The sequence below is a fragment of the Amblyomma americanum genome, chromosome 4 (genome assembly GCF_052857255.1).
Source record: "Amblyomma americanum isolate KBUSLIRL-KWMA chromosome 4, ASM5285725v1, whole genome shotgun sequence".
Classification (NCBI taxonomy): Eukaryota; Metazoa; Arthropoda; class Arachnida; order Ixodida; family Ixodidae; genus Amblyomma; species Amblyomma americanum.
In genome coordinates, this window is record NC_135500.1 from 213,716,492 (window position 1) to 213,738,516 (window position 22,025).

General features: G+C 49.3%; 1 protein-coding gene across 1 annotated transcript in view; it reads left to right on the top strand.

The window, feature by feature from the left end:
- Positions 1-5,335: 5,335 nt before the first annotated feature.
- LOC144127576 (uncharacterized) overlaps positions 5,336-22,025 on the top strand; it is a 64,021-nt gene continuing 47,331 nt past the window's right edge. Inside the window, exons 1-2 of the mRNA XM_077660558.1 lie at positions 5,336-5,466; positions 6,556-6,742. Coding sequence (XP_077516684.1) covers positions 5,461-5,466; positions 6,556-6,742 — 193 coding nt within the window. The 5' untranslated portion in view covers positions 5,336-5,460. The remainder of the gene's footprint in view (positions 5,467-6,555; positions 6,743-22,025) is intronic.

The window sequence follows — 22,025 nt, forward strand, 5'->3', positions numbered from 1 at the left end:
TGAATCGCTTATCGGGAAAGAGTGCAGGAGGAGGACCGACCCTACACCAGGCATAGAAGTCACTGTCTATGGAGAACCTGTTAACAAGAAGTACTTTGGTTTGGGCTAGTTGGTGCATAGCTTCTAGATGATGTCAGGACGGCGCGCAAAGAACAAGGACAAAAGAGGCACAAGAACACAACAGGACAGGCGCCAACAGATTCGGGCTACAAGGTCAACAGATTCCGGTTACTCCGACTATATGTACAGGCGAACGCGAGAGCCACGTACACACCAGCTTGAAATACTCAAATATGACCTTACGGGCAGACGTCTACTAAGAGACTCGGTCGCCCGACCTCCAATCATTGGTTGTATGAATCTAAAGGCATCGCCTCAGAATTGAAAGTCAACATTTCCGACACCTCAGAACCGAGAAACTAGCATCTGGAATTCCACGAGGTTGGACGTAAGGCAAGGACAAAAGCCTTGCACCGTGTTTATAGTATCAAATGGGTTTATGGGTTTTTAGGGTGGTTTAGCGTGCCAAAGCGACTCCGGCTATGAGGAACGCCGTTGTGGAGGGCTCCGGAAATTTCGACAACACCTGGGGTTCTTTAACGTGCACTGACATCGCACAGTACACGGCCGCCGCGGCCGGGATCGAACCCGCGCCTTTAGGGTCAGCAGCCGAGCGCCGTAACCACTAAACCACTGCACGTATTTATAATAACAAAGAAGAAACTTGTTTCATATGCGGTTTCAGTGCGAAAGCACTCATACGCTGACCAACACCGACCAGGAATCGTCACCGTACGTACGTTCACCGTATGTACTATCGCGGTGGAAAGAAATGCGAACAGAGCGGAGCCTATGCGCTCCGCTGTTCGCATTTTTTTTTCACCATGAACTGGAAGTGACATGAGGGCTCGCCGCCATCTATGAATGTTAAAGGACTATAGACAGGCATTTCTTTTGTTTCGAGATTTTTGTTTCAATGGGCAGCTAGCGGTTCAGAACGGCGGAAATTCGACCTGAAAAGCGACTTAATTACCAGTACATTTAACGCGGTCAGTTTCGTTTTCGACCTCGGAGAGCATGGACATGGCGTGAGTTCGAGTTGATGTACGAGCTAAAGTCACACAGGTGCCCCTGACGGCAAGGCGGTGATCACATGCGCACAAAATCCATGACGCGCGCACGGACTTTGCGGATCACTGATCAATAATGTGGTCGCGACTCGCGAGATCCAGCAATGTGCGGCACGGCGCTCTGCTGCGCGTCACAGGTATCTGCATGACGTTATGTTGTTTATGTCACATCGACTGCTCGTCGGGGAGATGCCGCTGCCAATCGGTTTTGGATTGTGAGTTCCCTGCGCAGCCTGTGATCAAAGCGAAATTAAAATATCTTCTCACCCAAGGAAGTATTACTATTGCCTGGGGGGCATCTCTGTATAACCCGGAAGGCGGTCGTATTTGTTTCTGAGCTTCGTATTTCCGCGTCTATCGTCCTTTAAGTAGAGAATAACTAATTCTGTATATACGGGCATTATAACCAACTGAAGATAACGCATCAAACCCTGAAGTTGGAGCTTAAGTGTCCCATCCAATTGAAGAATGAACACCTGCTTTCGCACACCTACTCGGTTTAACTACGTTAAACCCCTACCAATTTTGGTTCTGGCCTCAGATTAGTGCATTATCTTGTGACTTGTCTTTGTAGATGTGTACTTTGTGATTGACTGTTAAGTGTCATATGATTAAACGTCATAAACATTGGTGTCCTCGTCAAATAGTCTTTTGTCTACCACTCGACCAGGAGCTTCGTCTCAGTTCCTTTGTGGCTTTCGCCCATTACCACAGGTTGTTAGGCCTGCGTTCACAGCCGCACCGACATGGGACCCCAGTGGCGTAATTAGGTCGCAAGGCGTAATTCGTTGCAAACTAATGCTAACTATAATATCCCTTGGGTCCATGCGCTTCGAATGTCGCTTAAAGCTTGGTCGGCAAAACGTCTGCTGCGAAGGTGTCTTTCGGGTCATTCCATTGCTCGCCGGGGCCGAGCTCCGGCCGTCAGCAGGGAACTGTAAAACAACTAACTGGAAGGATGTTACGTTTCAAGTAGTTCCCCCGTGTACATTGATCGTTTCGTGTGACTGAATAGCGCTTTCTGAAGTTTCCCATGTTGTCGTGGCCGACATCCTTCTAACCCACCAGGAACCGATGTGCGAGGGCACCATGTCAGGATCCATAAACATCGACTAGTAGCACCAGCATGCACCATAAATTTCATTACGGACAGCGATGATATAGGTGGCACAACCTGGGCCAGAGGGCGCTGCGAACGGCTGTTAGTGAACAGCGTCCTCTCCGAGCGGCTCCTCGTAATTGATTCGGCAGGCCGACTAGCTCTACTACCTACTTGCGTGTGCATCGCCGGCACGCGAAATAAACTTGTTTTGCGCGCGCTCGTTCTTTCTAGCTCACCCTTCGACGCCGATGAGAATTTTGTTTTGCGCGCGTTCGTGCTGCACTTTTTGTAAAGTCACAGATACAGCCCCAATCGGTATCTGTGCTTTTCGGAATTGATATAGTATGGCCGGTATAGAAAATGGGAGGCAAAAAGCCAACGTCATAAGAAGACAAAAAAAAACCCATCAAAAGAAAACATGCGCAAGGTAACGGAAAAATGGTTTATAGACCACACTAGTAATACCATGTGGCCCAGGAGATTTCTGAGCCGTCAGGTCAGAAATGGTAGATTTAAATTTCGTCCAAATTGATAGGTTCCTGCACCCCAGCACGCTGCTCATCGTCAAGCCGAGGAAAGGCTTCGAGTAAACAACTGCATTCTGATCTTCCATTTTCCCCCCACAACTCTCAAACAGCTTCCGATAATAGTCAACGAAAGCATCAAGAATACCAGGAACATCGCTGTACGTGCAACCTCCATACCGAATTTTAAATATCTCTTTAGCAAGAGCAGTCTGGCTTTCATCCCTCAGGGCCCGACGAGATGGTTGCTATTACCACAACCGAACACGCCTCGTGCTAAACTGCAACACACTGTCGCGCTGTGCTTTGTAGAAAGGTCTCACGATGTGAATGGTAACCTCATCCTAAGGCTTGTCTGGGAAGGCGACAGGTTGCAGAGGAGCTGCAACTGGTCGAGCCGACTTGTTACATGACTGACACACGACACATGGCCGTACCAATTCTTCAACGTGCTCATCCATTCGTGGCCACCGGTAGAGCTCTCGTAGTCGGCTTTTCGTGCCGCTGATTTTGGCACGCGACTCGTGCGCGACGCTCATGAGGAGTTGGCGCAAACTTCAAAGAACGACGACTCGGTCACCTCGGTACTATACGTCCTGCTGGAACGACAACTCGGCGCGTAGGAGATAGCATGGCCTGAGATTTTGCGGCAGAGATTTCTTGTCAGGCCATGCCACAGATGTATATTGCGTGGCCTGCACAACAATCTCATCGCTGATGGTTGCCTCTTGTTAAAACAGATGCTTGGGCGAGTTGGTACGACATTTTCCTGAAGAACAGCGCGAATTTGAACAAGGACAGAAGGAAGACACAGCGCCCGTCTGTGTGTGTCTTCCTTCTGTCCTTGTCCAAGTTCGCGCTGTTCTTCAGGGAAATGCCTCTTGTAGCTCTTGTAAAGTCACAGCAGGGGGATAGCAGACAGACGAAATTGCCATCACTTGCGTCCAACTCACTTGGCCCACTGCATGGTGCGGTCGGTAAGGGGAGGCGAGACATAGCATCCGCAACACAGTTTTTGTTGCATTTACGATACTTTACAGGGGGTAACAGGGTTGTATCAGGTGTCGTGGAAAGACATCATAATTGTAAAGAAGATGATGACTCATGACAAAGAAGAAGATGGCCTTGCGCCTCAGCCGTATTGCTATCGCCACGAATGTCTGTGCCCGACCCCGCTGCCCTCGGTCTGTTCTCACCGCTGCTCCCGTTGATCCTGCCCTACCTCCCTTAGCCGCTCCATGTCTCTACACCATCACTAAATCGCCTCTTCAAATAGAACAATGTATTTCAGTGCCTGAACGCCGTCGGCGTCGATGCCATCCGCAGCACATACCTTTGCACTGCGCCAGGATGCTACGTGCCAGAAACCGCACGGCGTGTTTATGGTTTGGCGGGAGCGCCGGCGGCGGTGACTCACTCGGCAGCGCGCTGCCATGGACAGGCGCAGGAATGCAGGGAAGACGAGAGTTTCTTACTTGGCCTGGTTACTGTTCGGCATAGAAACCTGGGTGCAGCTGTAAGAATGCGACTCTTCTCAAGGCAGACCCCCACAAGAAATGCTGTGATAGTTGCAACACCAGCCTAACACCAAACTTTCACTTCGTTAAATCAATTAAAGACGTGAAAAACGAAATAGTGAAATATCTTTAATCTGCGTACAGAGTAGAGCACCTCGGCGCAACTACGAATTTCGAGTTGCAATCCACGTTTGAGGCCTAACTCTAGTCAAGCCAAACACGAAACCTCGTTTTCCCAGCATTGCCGAGTTGGATGAAGTGCTCTTTAAGAAACTCGCACAGACGGTGGCGCCAGCTTTCCTTCAAGGTTATATTTAGAAACTCTGTGGCTGCTTAGGCCAGCTGCACGAGTGTATATAAAGAAAGCCGGTGAGACTATGCGGAATGGGCATGGGACACGAGGCTACGTGTGTCGCTGCTCATGCATTCCATCATCGTAAGGGAGCTAGTCGTTTAAATCAGAGTACTACAAAAACTATCTGCTCTCACACAGCAGCTAACAATAAAACGTTTGCATTACACACTCGTCACCATATTGTGAATTTTTTTACTACAGAGCTTCCTGTAACACTGAAAGAACACTCGGCTTGAGAATTGTTGTGGCTGTATGCCCTTGGGAATGCCAAAGAGGATACTTCGAGATGAAAGATGGCACAGAGAAATCGACATCTCACGCCATGGAAACCTCTGCCAGGCGTGCATAAGGAAAAAGTACACTTTTAACCAAAATCTACAAACCTATGAGCGGTTCTTGCCGTGCTTGCGAGTGGCGACTGGTGATAATGGCGGAATTATTACTAACAGTGCCAAGTTTAGAGTCTCCATGTTCACGACTCTGCCCAGGAACGGTATGCAAAACCCTCGGGCAGCTGGCGGGTTTCAGTGAAGCACGTTTCGAGCGGTGTTCCTGCCCTACCGTACTGACGACGTGCATGCGCAAGCGAAAGAAAAAGGCCCCGGAGAGAGGGCAGCCCTTGCACAAAGGTCATGACCATCAGATCTTCATCGTTATCATCATCAAGAAGTGGGCTCCGTTCGGTCTATGCGATTCGTTCCATGCGGTTTGTGGACGTAAAGAAAAACAAAGTTTGTACTCTTCGCGCGCAGCCAAACAGCTTGGACCCGTGTACTTCTATGGTCTATGGTCCCCAACAGGGGCGTTGAGCGTCTCCTGTTTTTTGACCGCGATGAAGGTAAGCGACGCGGTAGGCGCCATTGCGCGCTGTTAGTCGGTGCCCACGGGACGTGAGAAACGTGGCCTGTCGCCCGATGGGATGACAGGACGTCACAGGGAAAGGTGCCTGGAACGCGGCATATTGCGTCGTTATGTGCGTGCCTCGAAGCTGATTTTCGTCGGGCACGAAGGAACGTGGAAGGCAAAAACGTAAGGGCATCTTAAAAGCTTTGACTAGGTAGGAAACATTGACGGCCCCAACGTGTGGCCGTGTGTCCCGAAATGATCGGATCACAGCGGGAGCCGCATGATCAAACTTCTCCGGGGCACTCTAGTGTAGTAAGCTTTCATCTGCAGATAAAACTTATTGCTGCTCAGGTTGACCTCAGCTATGAGGGACCTAAGGAGTGGGAAAAAGGTGCCACCACCACTTTGTTATGGCTATTCTCAGAAGTTTTCGCTCTGTCACTTTTTCGCACCGGAAGAGGGTGAGGATTAACAGAGATCCTTCATTCTCGGAAGCCCGCAATTTACTGTGCATACTGTTTAGACCTGAGATCAAGTAACTGAAGCTGTATTACTGTAATGCGCCGCGTTTGTCGAAGAGCGCTCAACAACGTCAGCTGCGCATTTCTTTGCGAGTCGACCGTAACTGAGCGACGGCAGCACATTACGACGTCGGAGGGCAACGCTTCATTTCCATGGGAGCCAGGCGGGTAGTTTTCCCAAGGCATGATGCGTTGAAATATTATTTCAACCTCTCAATGTTGTACTTATGGCACGAAGGGAGGGGGGGAGGGAGAAGGCATTTCGGGAGCCTTGTGGGCAAACAATTTCGTTGCTGGAGAATAATTGAGAATATAAACTTGAAAGGAACATTAAAGCAAAACAATCCGTACATTTCATGTGTTTCACGTGTGGCAACAGGTTTGCTGTAGTGCACCTCTTACATATATTTCGTACATTTCATGCAAGGCGCACAGTGTCGCTAGGGCTAGCGAGGACTCATGCAGAGCTTTCCATCGCCTAGCTCCGACATTAGAGAGAGCGACTCCTGAAGAGCATGGCACCGGAGCTGGCGCTTGACGACTTCGTATCACGAACGCAGGAGACCGTCCTTCCAAAAGTGTTGCTCCTGTTATGTCTTCAAGGAGTACAGAGCGCCTCGACCGCTTTCGACTGCGCCAAGGGGGCGACGCTAGCCGGGAGCGCCACTCACGAGGAGGCCGCTAAGCCGGACGCCTCCAAGTTCACAATCGTCGCCACCGCCACCGGCAAGGGCATGGAGTTTGACAGTAAGCACGAAACGTTGAGCACTAACGTTCCAGCGCGGAACAAAGATATGAGGAAGTACCCGAGCTGCCGCGATGCGATAATGCCACAGACAACCCGGAGCCACTGACATACTGATGACATCTGGTGGCCAGCGCAACCACTTTTCGAGTGCTTTATTGGTGAAAGTAGTAAAGAGAGTTTAATTAGCGCTTCTGAGTTTGTGCACAGACACCCTAAAGCGTCCGTTGGTTTTCACACACGTCGAAGCGCAGTGCTGCTTCTGCATGCGCCTCTATCGGCGTTCCTTCTTCGTGTGACGTTATCTGTTAACCTGCTGGCACTACTGCAACCAGGACAAGCATATATGTTCTCCGTTCGCACGTTGCAGCAAATGCCTGCTCAAAAAGAATTGCGGGTCGGTGTCATCGCCAAGGGTAGATGTTAAAAGCTTAAATGTTTTCTCGCTTTGTGGCATCTACCCTCTAAAATGTGCGTGGGGTCTAAACGCAACGCCAAATCTACCAAGAAGACGTGGTACTGCTGGCGCCCATAGTTACGTCTGCTACTCATGCTAGTCAACGCAGCTGCATTCGTCCACTTACTGTTTAAGAACCGGCTTAAGCAGGCGGGGAGAATACTCATAAAAGTTTGGTTATATCTTCAACACCAGCACTAATTGTTAGCGTCTTAAACAAAATAATTGTTAAAGTGATCTGCTAATGAGAAGCCCCTCAGTTAACAACCATTGAGTGTCATTGTTTTTGGAACAAATAGGATTACTATCACGACCAAGCACATATTTAAAAATTTTCATGTGGTACTAGATCGTTCTTTGTTGTTATGAGCAAAGAGGTGTTGATATTAACAAATTTTCGCTCACCGAAGCTCAGCGTTTAATCGATTTCTCAACTTTTAAAACAATGACTGTACCTTCCGAGCGCGCCTGGAGGGAAGAATGATACTGGCGGTTTTTATTTATTTTCTTGATATGGTACTTGTTAATCCGTGGTTTCCTTATATTGGCGGCCTGAGGGTATTGTATAGAAAATGTCTTGCGTATATACGCACGAATATTTGAATGAATTCCTTATGTACATCATTCATATTTGTTTTGCTGAAAACCATTGACCAGTTGCATGAGGTTATATGCTCCCCCCCCCCCTCCCCTTATGATCCGGACCAGCGGTCACTACCTGCCCTAAGTAGGCGTACCATTGACCAGTTGCATGAGGTTATATGCTCCCCCCCCCCTCCCCTTATGATCCGGACCAGCGGTCACTACCTGCCCTAAGTAGGCGTACCATTGACCAGTTGCATGAGGTTATATGCTCCCCCCCCCCTCCCCTTATGATCCGGACCAGCGGTCACTACCTGCCCTAAGTAGGCGTACCATTGACCAGTTGCATGAGGTTATATGCTCCCCCCCCCCTCCCCTTATGATCCGGACCAGCGGTCACTACCTGCCCTAAGTAGGCATACTCACCGCTTCCAGCACCACGCTACCAATTGTGAACTGCTGTTCCTTTGCGAGACTGTTGAACATTACTTTGGTTTTCTGCATGCTAATTTTTTTAGACCCGCCATTCTGTTCCGCCTAACTCATTGATCATGCTTTGCAGTTAAATTCCTGAGTGACTTAGCAAGGCAATGTCATCAGCAAATCGCAGATTACTTGAGTGTTCCTCATTAACTCTTATTCCCAGCTGTTCCCAATCCATGCCCCAGAATACCTCCTGTAAACAGGCGGTCAATAGCGGTGGCGAGATCGTGCCTTCCTGCCTGACACCCTTCCTTACCGCAATTTTATTGGTGACTTTAAGGAGAACTATGGTACCTGCGCAGTCGTTATAGCTATCTTCCAGTATTTTCACATGACTCTTCTACACCCTGATTCAGCAATGTCTGCATGACCTTTTGCGACAGCCTGACTGATCATTTGGTTGATCAGCCACAACCAAAACACTCCAGTGAAATGCATGGGCTGGCATGCCCAGACCTGTCGCCTTCAAGAGCGGTCAGCGACAGCGCCACCGCCTCGGTCAACACTTCTGGTGACACGCGTTGCAAGGCGCTGGCCCCTCCGCTCGTTGCACTGACCTCTTCTAGTTCACTGTAGCGCGGTCACTGAATGCAAAACAACGGCGCAGTTTGCTGACATGCACAATGTCACTGGCTTTGTCAAGCGGAAGCACAGAATGGTCTATATCGTAGTACACGCTTGAAACTTTTCGTAGAACTCGCTAGCTTTAATCAAGAGCTGAAGCGTCCTTTGATGGGGTGCCATGAAGTCTCTTAAAGCATAGCCTCGCCATCCCGAAGGTCGAGTGGAGGAAACTCGTGATAAATGGTTTATTCTTCAGGTGGTAAGCCAAGCGGTTCTGCAGAGCTTCCTTTTGGGTGTCTTCTAAGGTTGCGGTTCTTTAACAGGTGCTAGTATGATGGGATGCCGTACAAGAGAAATGAGGGAGGGTATCGGGTGACCTCCTGTGGGTTCTCGACGACTTGAGGGAGAAGTCTGGTCCGGGGTCGATCGTTGATTTTGTATTTTAAACGCATTACTACGGCTTGGTTTTTTGCTTCATTCCTTCTGTTACACTGAGGGTGCTGCGATCATATCAGCAACTGATGAATGTGGTTGCACTTGAGGAACTGCTTAAATCTGCGGGCTGTAAATTTTGGTCCTCAGTCTGAAAGAAACCGTCAGGAGCAAGATGTTCTGCAAGTAGCAAATGTAGGCGTTGCTTGTTTCGTTCTTGTGAGCAAACGCCCAGACGTAGAGAGCAGCGCGGCCGATGGCCGGGTGGACAAATCTCTTGGGCGAACCGTACGCAGCGAAGTCGCCGACTATATCCGTGCCGAAAAGGTCGAAAGGTTGCTCAGCTGGAGGTATAGGGACTCAAGACAGGCATAATTTCTGGTTTTTGACTTCTTGCATTTTCGGAAAGTGTGACAGTGGTGAATGAAGGTTGTAACATCTTTGTCATGCCAGGCTAGTAGTATTGGGAGAAAAATATGCTCAGCGTCTTCTTTGTGGTAGTGTGTCCGAAGCGCTCGTGAGCTCTCTCAAGAACAGTCAGTCGAAGCGCTTTGGGAAAAAAACTTTTTCTCTCCCTTCCGCTGTAACGATATCACTATCGTTACAGAGAATGGACCCCCCCCCCTTTTTTTTTCGCTCCATTTCACTGCAGACAAAGTTTGTTGGTTGCGACTAGACGGGATAACTTCTTCCCATTTATTATTGATGTTCGTGTACGTGTGTGTTTACACTTTGTAGTGTTTTTTTATATGGGTTTTCGTATCACTGCTGGCATAGGTCGTGATTAGATCTGATGACAGCCTTATCCGACTTATTAGGTAAGCGCATGCGTGCGTTCTCATTTCGGGCTGGATCTAATGCCATCCCAGTGTAGTGTGAAAAGGTGTTCATGTCTCTCTTTCACTGATCTCAAAACCATCCTTCCGATCGAAGCTTTGTATTTTTCTTTTACGTGTATGTGACCGCATTTTGCTTTTTGTATTGTGATCTATAATTCTGTGTGTTTAATCTCCCCCCCCCACACACACACACTGTGATGCCGAAGGGCGCTGAGGGTATCAGATAAACAATAATCACTGCCTAATTGAGTACTTCCCTTCATGATGGGCAGCATGATGGGTTTGAAGGTCTGACATTTCGAGAACTTGAATCATCGGAGCTCAGGCAAGTGCGTCTGCCTCGGTATTGCTGCTGCCTTTCAAGTGTTTAATATTGATGTCAAACAGACAATTCCTGCGCCCATTGAAATGAACGGACGTGGGAATTTTTGATGGTCTTGAATCATCGAAACGCACCATGGTCTGCTATTACAGAGGAAGATATGCCAGGCGAGTAGCAGTGCCACCGATCAACAACGTCAAAAATTGCAAGACACTCCCGTTCTGTGATGACATAGTTTCATGCTTCAGAAGTTTGCGAGACCGTCACAGTAGAATTTCAAAGGTCGTCCGTTTCTTCGAGGATGGTTCACAAACCCTTCCTCTAGTGTCGTTCGGCTTGGAAGATGGACAGGAGGCGAGCTTGTAGATGATGACAGCAGAGCATATACTTACAGCCTACACATACAGAGAGTTAAACTGGAAAAAGAAGAACTGAATTTACGAAAGAACAAACTTTGCGCTACTTTACTCATCGACCGGGCAGGTTAGAGCCTAAGTAGCATCACGTTACATGCTAAGCATGGAGCCCCAGCTCAGACTGGACTGGACTGCATCCGTTTACATGCGCTTTTAAGCACTTGATTAACAAAGGACTAAGGGCGGTCATTTTCAGTGGCCCGCCCTAAGCATCAATTCTCCAATCAAAAATAACATGAGAGATGGGGACAACCCCTTGGGTTGGGCTTCGCCTCGAACCCAGGGTCTTGTTAACAACACAAACTAAATAAAAAACAAATACGCCACCACTCTCTCTCAAGTGAGAGTATCCACACGCTCTCCCTTCGGAGCTAATCCTTGCCTCAGGCATACGGCCACCCACCATCGGTCCGCGTCGCCCGTCAGCAACAGAGGAGGGGGCGAAAGGGCCACGATGCTGCCGCGCTACCGACGGCGGGACACAGCTAATATGCATGAAGGGGTTTGTCTGTCGCTCCGGGAAACCAGATTAAGGAAGACATTCTTTGTCAAAAGCGAGAAAAGGAAACAACATGCAGGCATGTATAACGACAAGAGCGGATTGCAGATGCTTTCACGTAACTCGTTCTGAATCATTCTTCCGTCGGAAGGAGCGCGCCGCTGGGTCATGGTCGAACAGGGACAAGCTTGTCGGCGACGGTCTCGAAGGATATGGGTATTGCACTTAGAAACAGCGCGAAGAAACACGGACACCACGAAGAAACGACACACACGAGCGTGTCGATATAGAGCGAGGAAGAAAGAAAGCAAATAATAAAAGAAAGAACAGGGGTCGAGGCATCGGCGCGAGCTGTTTTGAGGCAAGGGCACTATGTATATCGGCGGCCCGATTCCGCTCGTGACGCGCGTTCGCTTTTCCTCGACGGAAGGATGCGTCGGGGCGAGCCCCTTTCGACATGTGGTGCAACGTGTACGATCGCACGACCGTGACGCATGGCGGCGGCGGACAGCGCCTGCGATTGCAAGACGCGGCCTGGCCGACGGCGCTTTCCCTAACGTACAGTGCATGCACCGAATTGGGAGCGAGCGCCGGCTGATAAACCCGCCGCGGTGGCCCAGTGGTTAGGGCGCTCGTCTACTGAGCCGGAGTACCCGGGTTCGAGCCCGACCGCGGCGGCAGCATTTCGATGGAGGCGAAACGCAAAGGCGCCCGTGTGCTGTGCGATGTCAGTGCACGTTAAAGATCCCCAGGAGGTCGAAATTATTCCGGAGCCATCCACTACGGCACCTCTTTCTTCCTTTCTTCTTTCAGTCCCGCCTTTATCCCTTCCCTTACGGCGCGGTTCAGGTGTCCAACGATATATGAGACAGATGCTGCGCCATTTCCTTTCCCCAAAAACCAATTATTATTATCGCCCCCTGTCTTCCCACATTCTTGGTGAGCAATGCCTGTCCGCCATGACAGGTGTCCGTCACGGCCCTCCTGGGAATACGCTTTTGTTCACGAGGCCCGGCGGGACGCTGCGGTTGCCTTCCCGGCGATAGCCCACGTCGTTAGGTAGGGGGGGGGGGGGGTGTCCGTGCGTCAAGCGACCGTTTTCGTTCCCCGTATGTACTCGGGGCAGGGCGTTGCAGGGGGCGGCAGAAGGTTAGGTGGGCGGATGAGATTAAGAAGTTTGCAGGCAAAGGGTGGATGCAGCTGGCAAAGGATAGGGTTAATTGGAGAGACATGGGAGAGGCCTTTGCCCTGCAGTGGGTGTAGTAAGGCTGATGATGATGATGATGATGATGATGATGATGTACTCGGGGGCTCTCGCTTATACTGGGGAGCGGTTTCCGCGTGTGCCGGCGTCCTGCTTCCTGCAAAGGTATGCAGCTGGAAAAGAGGGGCGGCCTTACAGTCACCATCTGGCTGTTTGAGGATGGCCCCAAGTACTTCAAATGATGCATCGCAGTAGATGATGCACCGCTTGTTGGCATCAAGAATGTGCAATATGGGCTCTGTAGTGAGTCGTTTCTTCAGATATACAAATGCGTGTTCATAGTCTGCGACCCCAACCATTTCGCGTCCTTTCGAAGCAACTTTGTGAGCGGAAGACAAATGGCGCTGAAATGGGGAGTGCACTTGTATCGTAACTACAACTCAAGAAGACAGCAGACGCACCGTACACTCAAGCCGTTCTGTATTCGTCATGCTCCTTCGTTCTTCAGTTTGCCTGCGCGCGTGCATTGTTATACATCATTTAGTCTTTTTCACTACATTTCTGCCACGCTTAAAAAACAATGCTAGAATGCAATAATAATTCTTTAATCGATAACGTAGACTTGCGGAAAGCTTCATTTAATGTGTACTCCTGCGGGACGCAGGAAGGGAAGTAGGAGTTGCTGCTGTTGAGGTGCACGAGGGTTGAGGAGTGGCTGTCGGTTCTGCAGCGGGCGATGCCGGGCGCGATGAAGGGTCCTGGCTGACATCAACGGTATTGGGGTTAATCTGGGTTGAAGGCGTGTCACAAAATGAACTCTGATCCGCGTTTCCAGAATGTCGGCTGGCCGGCGCTCGGGTGCAGTCGATGTGCGACAAAATGTGAGTGAAAAGCGAGCCGCCGGAGCCGAGGACGCAAGTTGCTGCTTAACGACTTCTTGACAAACAGTCGAAAATTTGAATGAATTCCACTCTCGCCCACCACCCAGCAGGCATGAGGCAGGTCCACGTCACTCCACAACTCTTCGAGGCTCCGATAACCGAGTAGGAAGCTTGCTTCGTACAGTCGGCTTGCGAACTCACACGCACTCGCCGATCTGAAGGTAACGGTGCTTGGTTCCAACTGCGCTGGTCCGTATAAAGCTTATGCTTGGCTTGCTTTTTCTCAAGCCTTTTTCGCAAGAACCTAAGCGCTTTTGCAGGATCTGTCGCAAAAGCACTGATCCGGCAGGCCCACGACGTGAAGTCTTGTGCGGGGCAACCTGTCATGAAGCAGGACGTCTGATGCATGCGATCCCCGTCGTGGCATGTGAGATACATCGGCATGCACCGAGGTAATCAACAAAAGCGGTACATAGGTCACGTCGCTCGTAAAGAGCCAGCTGAACATATGTCTTGAAACCCTATTAAACCTTTCGACAAGTCCTTGGGGGTGATAAAACGAAGAGTAGCATATCCCCCGTTCCTTGAGAAAAGTTTACATATCCGTAGATGAGAATTATGGTCCGTGATCGGACACAACCTGTTGAGGGTAACCCTCACGAGCAAAGAGCCCTAGTAAAAATTCTTGAGCTGTTGCAGTTGCGATAGTATTTGTTAAGGTAACCTCCAGCCACTTAATATAGAAGTCCATAGGTGTGATCGCGAAGGGACAGTCACTAGGAGCGTTGTCAAAACGTCGCACGATGTGAATGGCAACCTCATCCCAAGGCTTGTCTGGGAAGACGACAGGTTGCAGAGGAACTGCAACTGGTCAAGCCGACTTGTCACATGACTGACACACGACACATGTCCGTACCAATTCTTCAATGTGCTCGTCTATTCGCGGCCACCAGTAGAGCTCTCATAGTCGGCTCTTCGTGCGGCTCATTCCGGTGTGTGACTCATGCGCGAAGTCAATGAGGCTTTGTTGCAAACTTTCAGGAACGACGACTCTGTCACCTCGGTACAACACGTCTTGCAGGATAGAAAACTCCGCGCGTAGGAGATAGTATTGCCTGAGATTTTGCCGCAGGGATCTTATGTTACGCCTCGTCACAGATGAAGATTATATGACTTGCGCAACAATCGCGTCGCTGATGGTTGCCTTTTGTAGCTCTTGTAAAGTCACAGCTTTGGGATAGCAGGCAGACGAAAACGTCTTCACTTGCGTCCAACTCACTTGGCTCACTGCATGATGTGGTCGGTAAGGGAAGACGAGACAGAGCATCCGCAACAGATTTTCGTTGCCTTTACGGTATTATAGAGTGTAGTGTTAATACAACAGGCGGGCTGACCAACGTGAAATTCGTAACGGGCGATGTCCCGTTCCTTTCGTCGACAGCAAAGTGACAACTGCGCTGTGATCGGTTCGTAGAATAAAAGGCCGGCTCCACAAGTACACATGCCAGCAGCGTTCGCACGCCCAAACGCAAGCTAGGGCCTCACATTCACCAACAGAGTACTTTCTTGCGGTTTCCAGGTACAAGAGGCAAACACAACAGTTTGCAGAGAATGGCCGCTGTCTTGCTGAAGCACCGCCCCAAGCCCATATCTCGAAACGTCAGTCGTTACGACAACACGAAGGGCAGGGTCAGGAAAAAACAGCACGTCGCCCGGCATCAGCATAGATTTCAGTAGCTTGAAGCTTGAGTCAGCAGCAGTGGTCCAAGCGAAGACTGAGTTGCTTAATACCACGAAGCAGGGAGCGCATAGGCTCAACGACATCCAAGGAGGGAGCGAAGCTCACCACTGTTAGCCGGAGCCATAGCCTCCGTAATCGGCTCAATGGCAGAGGAAAGCGGACGTGTCCCAAGAAAGGGAGCTTTGGGACATCGAAGACACATTAGACATTGAGCTTGAGTCCGGCTTGGGACAGGCGCTCGAGAACGGCACGAAGGTTGATCAGGTGCTCCTGTCGAGTGGTGCATTCAGTATTAAGTGCATCACCGTCTGTAAAGCTGAAGGCTCCGAAGCAAGGCCATAGCAAACTCGCTTGAAGCGAAAAAGGCCATCATGGATAATGAAAGTTGTCAGTTCCAGGCTTTCAGGGCTTAGCGGTACTTGGTGGTAGGCCGAGGCGAGGTCCAACTTGCGACCGAGCCAAGCTATGCAGGAGCTCTTCTGTTTGCAGCAAGGAAAAACTGTCAACCACAATAGCCTTTTTCGGCTCACGCAAATCCACGCACATGCAGGTGGAGTTGTTCTTCTTCCGAGTAACGGCTATCAGAGAAATCCACTTAGGGGGATCGACCAATTCTGTAATACTGTTACGTGAAGGCAAGCCGGATAAGAGATAACGATATGACAAAAGGCTATGGCATGATTTAATGGCGGATGGCCTGGCGCGAGCACTCCTGCCCGCACGGCTGCACAGTTGTCTTCTAGTCCGTCACTCCCGGGGCCGCCGAGCGATCGTCCCGAACGCGAGAGCAAGAAAAACGGCAGTGACGATGAAACGTAGGGCGCGACGATGGGCTTGGCCGAAGGGACGAACAAAAAGAGAAGATGAAGGGCTTGTCGCCACTGTGGATGAGATGAACAGATGAGCCCTGGCCCACGAAGCTTTCGGGCCACAGGTCATCTGGTGCCGATGGCCGAGGCCCATGGACACGCCAGAAGGCATGGGCGGGGGCTGTGTGCTCACGTGTTTCGGACCGACGGGGTCGTAGAGTCTCTTCATGGCGGCAACATCAGTTCGCGGTGTCTTCTGGCCGGGGCAGGGGACGGGACTCGGGCGAACGGCGAGGTCGGTTCTCGTCAGACAGGCTGGGGCATTGCCTAGCGGTGCGTAGCAGGAACTCGACGACCACGGCAGACGCAGGATGCCGAAGCTCCAGGACCGGACCACACGAGGGACGGCAAGCGGGTGAAGAGAGAACGACACGGCATGGTTTAGGCAGACGGCCTGGCGCGAGCCCTCCTGCCCGTGCCACTGCGCAGTTCTCGCATGTCCAGCTTTATCGGGAAAATTTTGAGAATTAGAAAATTGTAAGACATTGTTATGAAACTATTGAAGCTAATGGCTCATTATTCTGATATGTTGCAAACTCTTTCTTTTCAAGTGTTTACAGCGATAGCATCGAACAATTAAGACTGCCATACAAAGGCAATGGGGAACGCTTTGGACGATAGCAAAAACGCGAATTAAAAAAAAATACAAGACTGCTGTCGAGTGATCTGCGTATATATTGATTTTATAGTTAGATCTTACATTATGTGGGAAAATTGCGTTCATGAACGGTTTCCCGCTCAAAAATGCTTTTGTCTAGAATTGCTATGTTCTACTCCGTCACAATATCTTGAGCTTCTAACTTCAGTAGTTGCGCGGAAACTTGCTCGCGAATGGCAAACGGCAACCGCCGGAGCTTGCAAGCGACAGGACGAACGGAATCCTGTACTCTGTCTTTGTGCACATATCTGCGGGCAACTCGGAGTTCCTTGGTCAAGAGATGCGCGAAGCTCGAACGTAGCTCAGTGGGTAACAGAGACGTATTAGGAGTCATGGAAAGGCATTTCAGCGATACACCTTTTGTCTTCATTTATAAGGCCGCAGTGGAATCCAGACCAAGCAGGATTGCCCCCAGAGGATGCAGGCGGTAATTCGTGGAATTTTGCTGCAGAAACAAAACACCCTTGGACGATAATCCTAGACTTAGAGTAGTACAGGTGTTGGACTCTGGTTGATTTAAGCAGGCAAGTATCCGCGATGTATCGACAAAGGTCTTCAGCAAGAATAGACGCTGATGAGCCAGTGTCAGCGTCAGCGTCAGCCAGGAAGCGGATGGTCTTGCCTTCAGTCAGGACAGAGGCAAAAATTTTGTTTTTCCGACCTTCAACTCTAGAATAGCCGCACTGCTGGAGTCATCCGCCACCGAAGGTGTGTCAGCAGTATCTTAGACTTGCCGAGTTTGAACTTGACGATCAGACGACTTGCAGCGAGAGTCCAAATGGCCCACTTTACCGCACAGACTACAGTTCCGATTGCGCGCTGGGCATGCGGGGGTTGTTGGCCAGGTGGGCGGTAGAACCGCAGTGGCTGGGAAACCGGTCTGGAAGTGCGGATGAAGGATTCGATGTGCGGCCGTGGAACTTGGGGCGATGGGTCAGAGGTCCTTGTCCCAATGCGCGCTCGCATGCAACGCGCTGTACTGGAGCGACCTCTTCGAATAACTCCCTCGCTTCACGGGAAGCTTGCTCCCATTGTAGAGCAAGGGCCACGGCGCGCGACACAGTCAAGGGGGAGCCTTCCATGAGAAGGTGCTCGCGCACGTGAGGACAAGTCTTCTCCACCTACTGGTTCCTGGCCACGTCATCCGCCAGGCTTCCAAACCCGCAGTCACCGACAAGGCTGCGGGTTCGAACCCGACAGCGGCGGCAGCGTTTCGACGGAGGCGAAACGCAAAGGCGCCCGTGTGCTGTGCGATGTCAGTGCACGTTAAAGATGCCTAGGTGGTCGGAATTATTCTGGAGCGCTTCACTACGGCACCTCTTTCTTCCTTTTTTCTATCACTACCTCCTTTATCCCTTCAAATACGGTGCGGTTCAGGTGTCCGCCGAGATGTGAGACAGATACTGCCTCATCTCCTTTTCCCCAATACCAAATATTATTATTATTGTTGTTATTAAGGCTGCGAAAAACAGCGACGTACCTATCAACTGATTTGTCATGAGAAAGGAGCAAAGGAAATAGGAAATGTAGCAAAGGTCAAGACTTAATAATAATAATAATAATAATAATAATAATAATAATAATAATAATAATAATAATAATAATAATAATAATAATAATAATAATAATAATAATAATAATAATAATAATAATAATAATAGTTTTTTTGGCGGAAAGAAAATGGCGCAGCATCTGTCTCATAGAAGATCAAGAAACTGATGATAATTTTGCCGTTTGCATTCACACTTAAAAGGGCTGCGACGCAACAATCCAAAAGCCAGTATTGTTTCGTTCCACCTCATACGCCTCCTGCTTTGAAGCCGATGACACGCTGATGTCGCCAATACGTTTTAGGAACACAAACACAAAAGGAGACTTTATGCTATGCTGCCTTTTAATTATTCAAAAAGTGTGCCACGTGCCAGTCAGTGGGAGCTGCGGCGCGTATGGACAAAGCAGTACGGTTCCGGTTTTGTTTTCGCGAAAACAATACGGTTTTTAAGGTGTGAGTGGAGAATGTAAGCTTATAAACAAATTGTTGCTTGTGGTCCTGGATACGAGAAGCTACATAGAGCTAGCGTGCGAAATGTAAAGATACACCCGTGAAACGTTTTTTTTTTTACATTTTCCGCCGAGACGATGGAAAATCAATCGGGCTGCAAGGAACTGTGTGCGCGGATGTGTGGGTGTCGTCGGCGTGTTCTGACATGGATTACGTTTCCAACGGTATCCAACTTAATCGTCCTCTCACGGTAAGTCTGCATGATGATGCTTTATTGATTTGGTCGCCTAAACCACTGTAAAGAGTTGTGAGCGTAGAACAGATTATGTGCGCAGTGACTAACTTCGTATCCTTGTTTGTAAGCGGCGTTATAAGCAGAAGAAACCGTCGAGCTCTAGACTAATGATGCCGCTTACATCTGTGCTGCTACGTTGTTCCTAACGCGCGTAAAAGGCAGTCGATGAAGAACACGCAATGGTAATCCGCTCCTCACGAGTTGTGTTCTGGCTTTGTCGTGCTGCAAGGAAAAGGCGTGGCCAGAAAAATCGCTTTGGCCGCTAACGATGGCCGAGATGGCACTATGCTTTAGTTAGCGGTGTGTGAGCTCGATTTACTTGGCGCTACCGGAACGCAAATTCGCATTCGGAGGTGGATGCGTTTATTTTTAAAATCTTTTTGTTATCGCCTGTCCGGACCATGAAGTGCTGTTCATTGAGAGGTGTAAATCGCTCGTTACGTGTTGTCGCTCGCTCCGCGCCGTGGACAGCGACGTTTGCTTTGGTTTATGGGGGATGAGCGTCCCAAAGCAACTCAGGCTATGAGGGACGCCGTAGTGAAGGGCTCCGGAAATTTCGACCACCTGTGGTTCTTTAACGTGCACTGACATCGCACAGTACACGGGCCTCTAGAATTTCGCCTCCATCGAAATTCGACTGTCGCGGCCGGGATCGAATCCGCGTCTTTCGGGTCAGCAGCCGAGCGCCGCAACCACTGAGCCATCGCGGCGGCCTTGATAAAGATGTTTTGTAAAGCCATAGATTGGAGCACTAGACATTTGACAAAATTGTAGGCAAGCGTCTCTGGAGGAATGCTAATAGCGTGATAGCGAAGAGACATTCCATGCCAAACGAACCAGAGTTTGCGCTCGCGACCCCGTCCTATCTTTTCCATAAAATTTGTGGCTCTTTATTTAACAGTCTAAAGTAATTACCTTTAACAATGGGGAAAATCATGGTCATGTGAGCAAGCCTTTGAATTTCTCAGGCAAGTGCAAAAGTTGGTCTCATTTACAAAAAATAAAATATTTTACTTCTCCGCTGGAAAAGCTTTTATAGATAATGTTTATATGCAATGTGGTTTGTTTTTATTGTACAGCAAGAATTTTTAGGACACATTTTTTTGATGTTTTAATTCATTATTTTTCGCCAAGAAACATCGTTTTTGCTATTACTTAATAGCGTTCTCGCGACATCCGTGAGCAACAGCATACTTTTCGGCAGCCTTGTATAACGTGTACTATCACATTAAACGGTTTAAACTATGTTGCAACGCAATACATTTCAGAATAAAAATGTCGTACTTAGACAAAAGTGTGTAGTTCTGCGTTTTCGGCCATTAAATTCAATTCAAAACTTATTTCCAACGACTTGTTGGGGGTCATCAGGCGGAAATGCTGCCATTGACAGCTTGAAGATGTCTGATGCCCGTTCAAGGCAGCAGCATATAAACAACAGAAAATGCTGAACACATATGCACAGTTACACTTTCACACAAATTGACTGATAGAAAGACATTGTCAATACACTTCAGCAAGAAAGCACACAGTATTAAAAACTGAAGGGCAATGAAAATAAGTGAATACCATTAGCTGCATAAAAACTGGGATGACAAACAAATTTCGCGCGTCTGTTTTCTATTTCGTACGTACGCGTTCCTAGTAAAAATATGAAGTGTAGCCCGATTTATAGCTAGTTTCATTCTAATTTTGCTCAGTGAATTTTATCGGAGCCTTTTTTGTTTTAAGTGAGGAACAAATGGCCGCATGGTCGCACCTCGAGCCATGGTTGCCCCGTGCTGCCACCGCACTGCTTGTGCGGCTTATTCCAGTTGCCGAGAGTCATACGCGGGCCGGGAAGCGCGCTGCAGCAAACATTGAAGAGTGCTCCAGGCGCTCTGTGTCGGCAACGAAGCCTGTGTGTTGGTTGGCTGGAAAAAAATGTCGATCCACAGCGACCATTTCAGTAAAATATTTTGTGCTCATTTCAGAATGTCCCGAACGCAATGCAACTGATGTGTCAACGTTTCACAGTCAGGACCCGCCGCGGTGGCTCAGTGGTTAGGGCGCTCGACTACTGATCCGGAGTTCCCGGGTTCGAACCCGACCGCGGCGGCTGCGTTTTTATGGAGCAAAAACGCTAAGGCGCCCGTGTGCTGTGCGATGTCAGTGCACGTTAAAGATCTCCAGGTGGTCGAAATTCTTCCGGAGCCCTCCACTACGGCACCTCATTCTTCCTTTCTTCTTTCACTCCCTCCTTTATCCCTTCCTTACGGCGCGGTTCAGGTGTCCAACGATATATGAGACAGATACTGCGCCATTTCCTTCGCCCCCCCCCCCAAAAAAAAAAAACAATTAATATTATTATCACAGTCAGGTATAGAGAGTTTTAGTATAGCGTCACCCTATCGCTTTGGGGCATAGGCGAATAGTGGGACACTACTGGGCATGCGCAGAACGTTAGCGGCCCCTGGGTGTTTGGGTGAGCTGGCGACGCGAACGCTAAATTGGCGAAATAGCATGGCCCCCTACCGGCAGTGAAAAAAATTCACTATTCCCGTTGTGCCTCATCCGAATATAAGAAAAATAAATTCGTTAACTTGTGTTACGATGAAGAGGATTTCAATCTTCCAGCTGAGTGGAACTTTTTCACCCTCACTCGTGGCAAGAACGCTTGCGACGGCAATGGAGGAAAAGTAGTGCCCAGCATCGAGGGCAAGACTTCAAAGGCCTTACGAAGGCCACATAATGACACCCCATCAGCTGTTCACATATGAACAAGCTAACATAAAGGGTACGAGGTCCTCTGGGTACCAGAAAGCTCCGCTGAAGAAAAAGAAACGCAACTCAATCAGAGGTTTGCAGTGGCTATAGATGCCTGTGAAAGGCCCACGTGCATTACACCATTTCAAATCGTCATCCCTCACTTCTGTTCTCGCCGGAACCACATCTTACTTAACTACAGAGGAGTTTTGCAGTAACAACCACCAAGGCTCTCTTCCCATCATCAAAGATACCGGCATAGCCCGATGTGAGAACCGCAGAAGAACTCAGACAGTTGC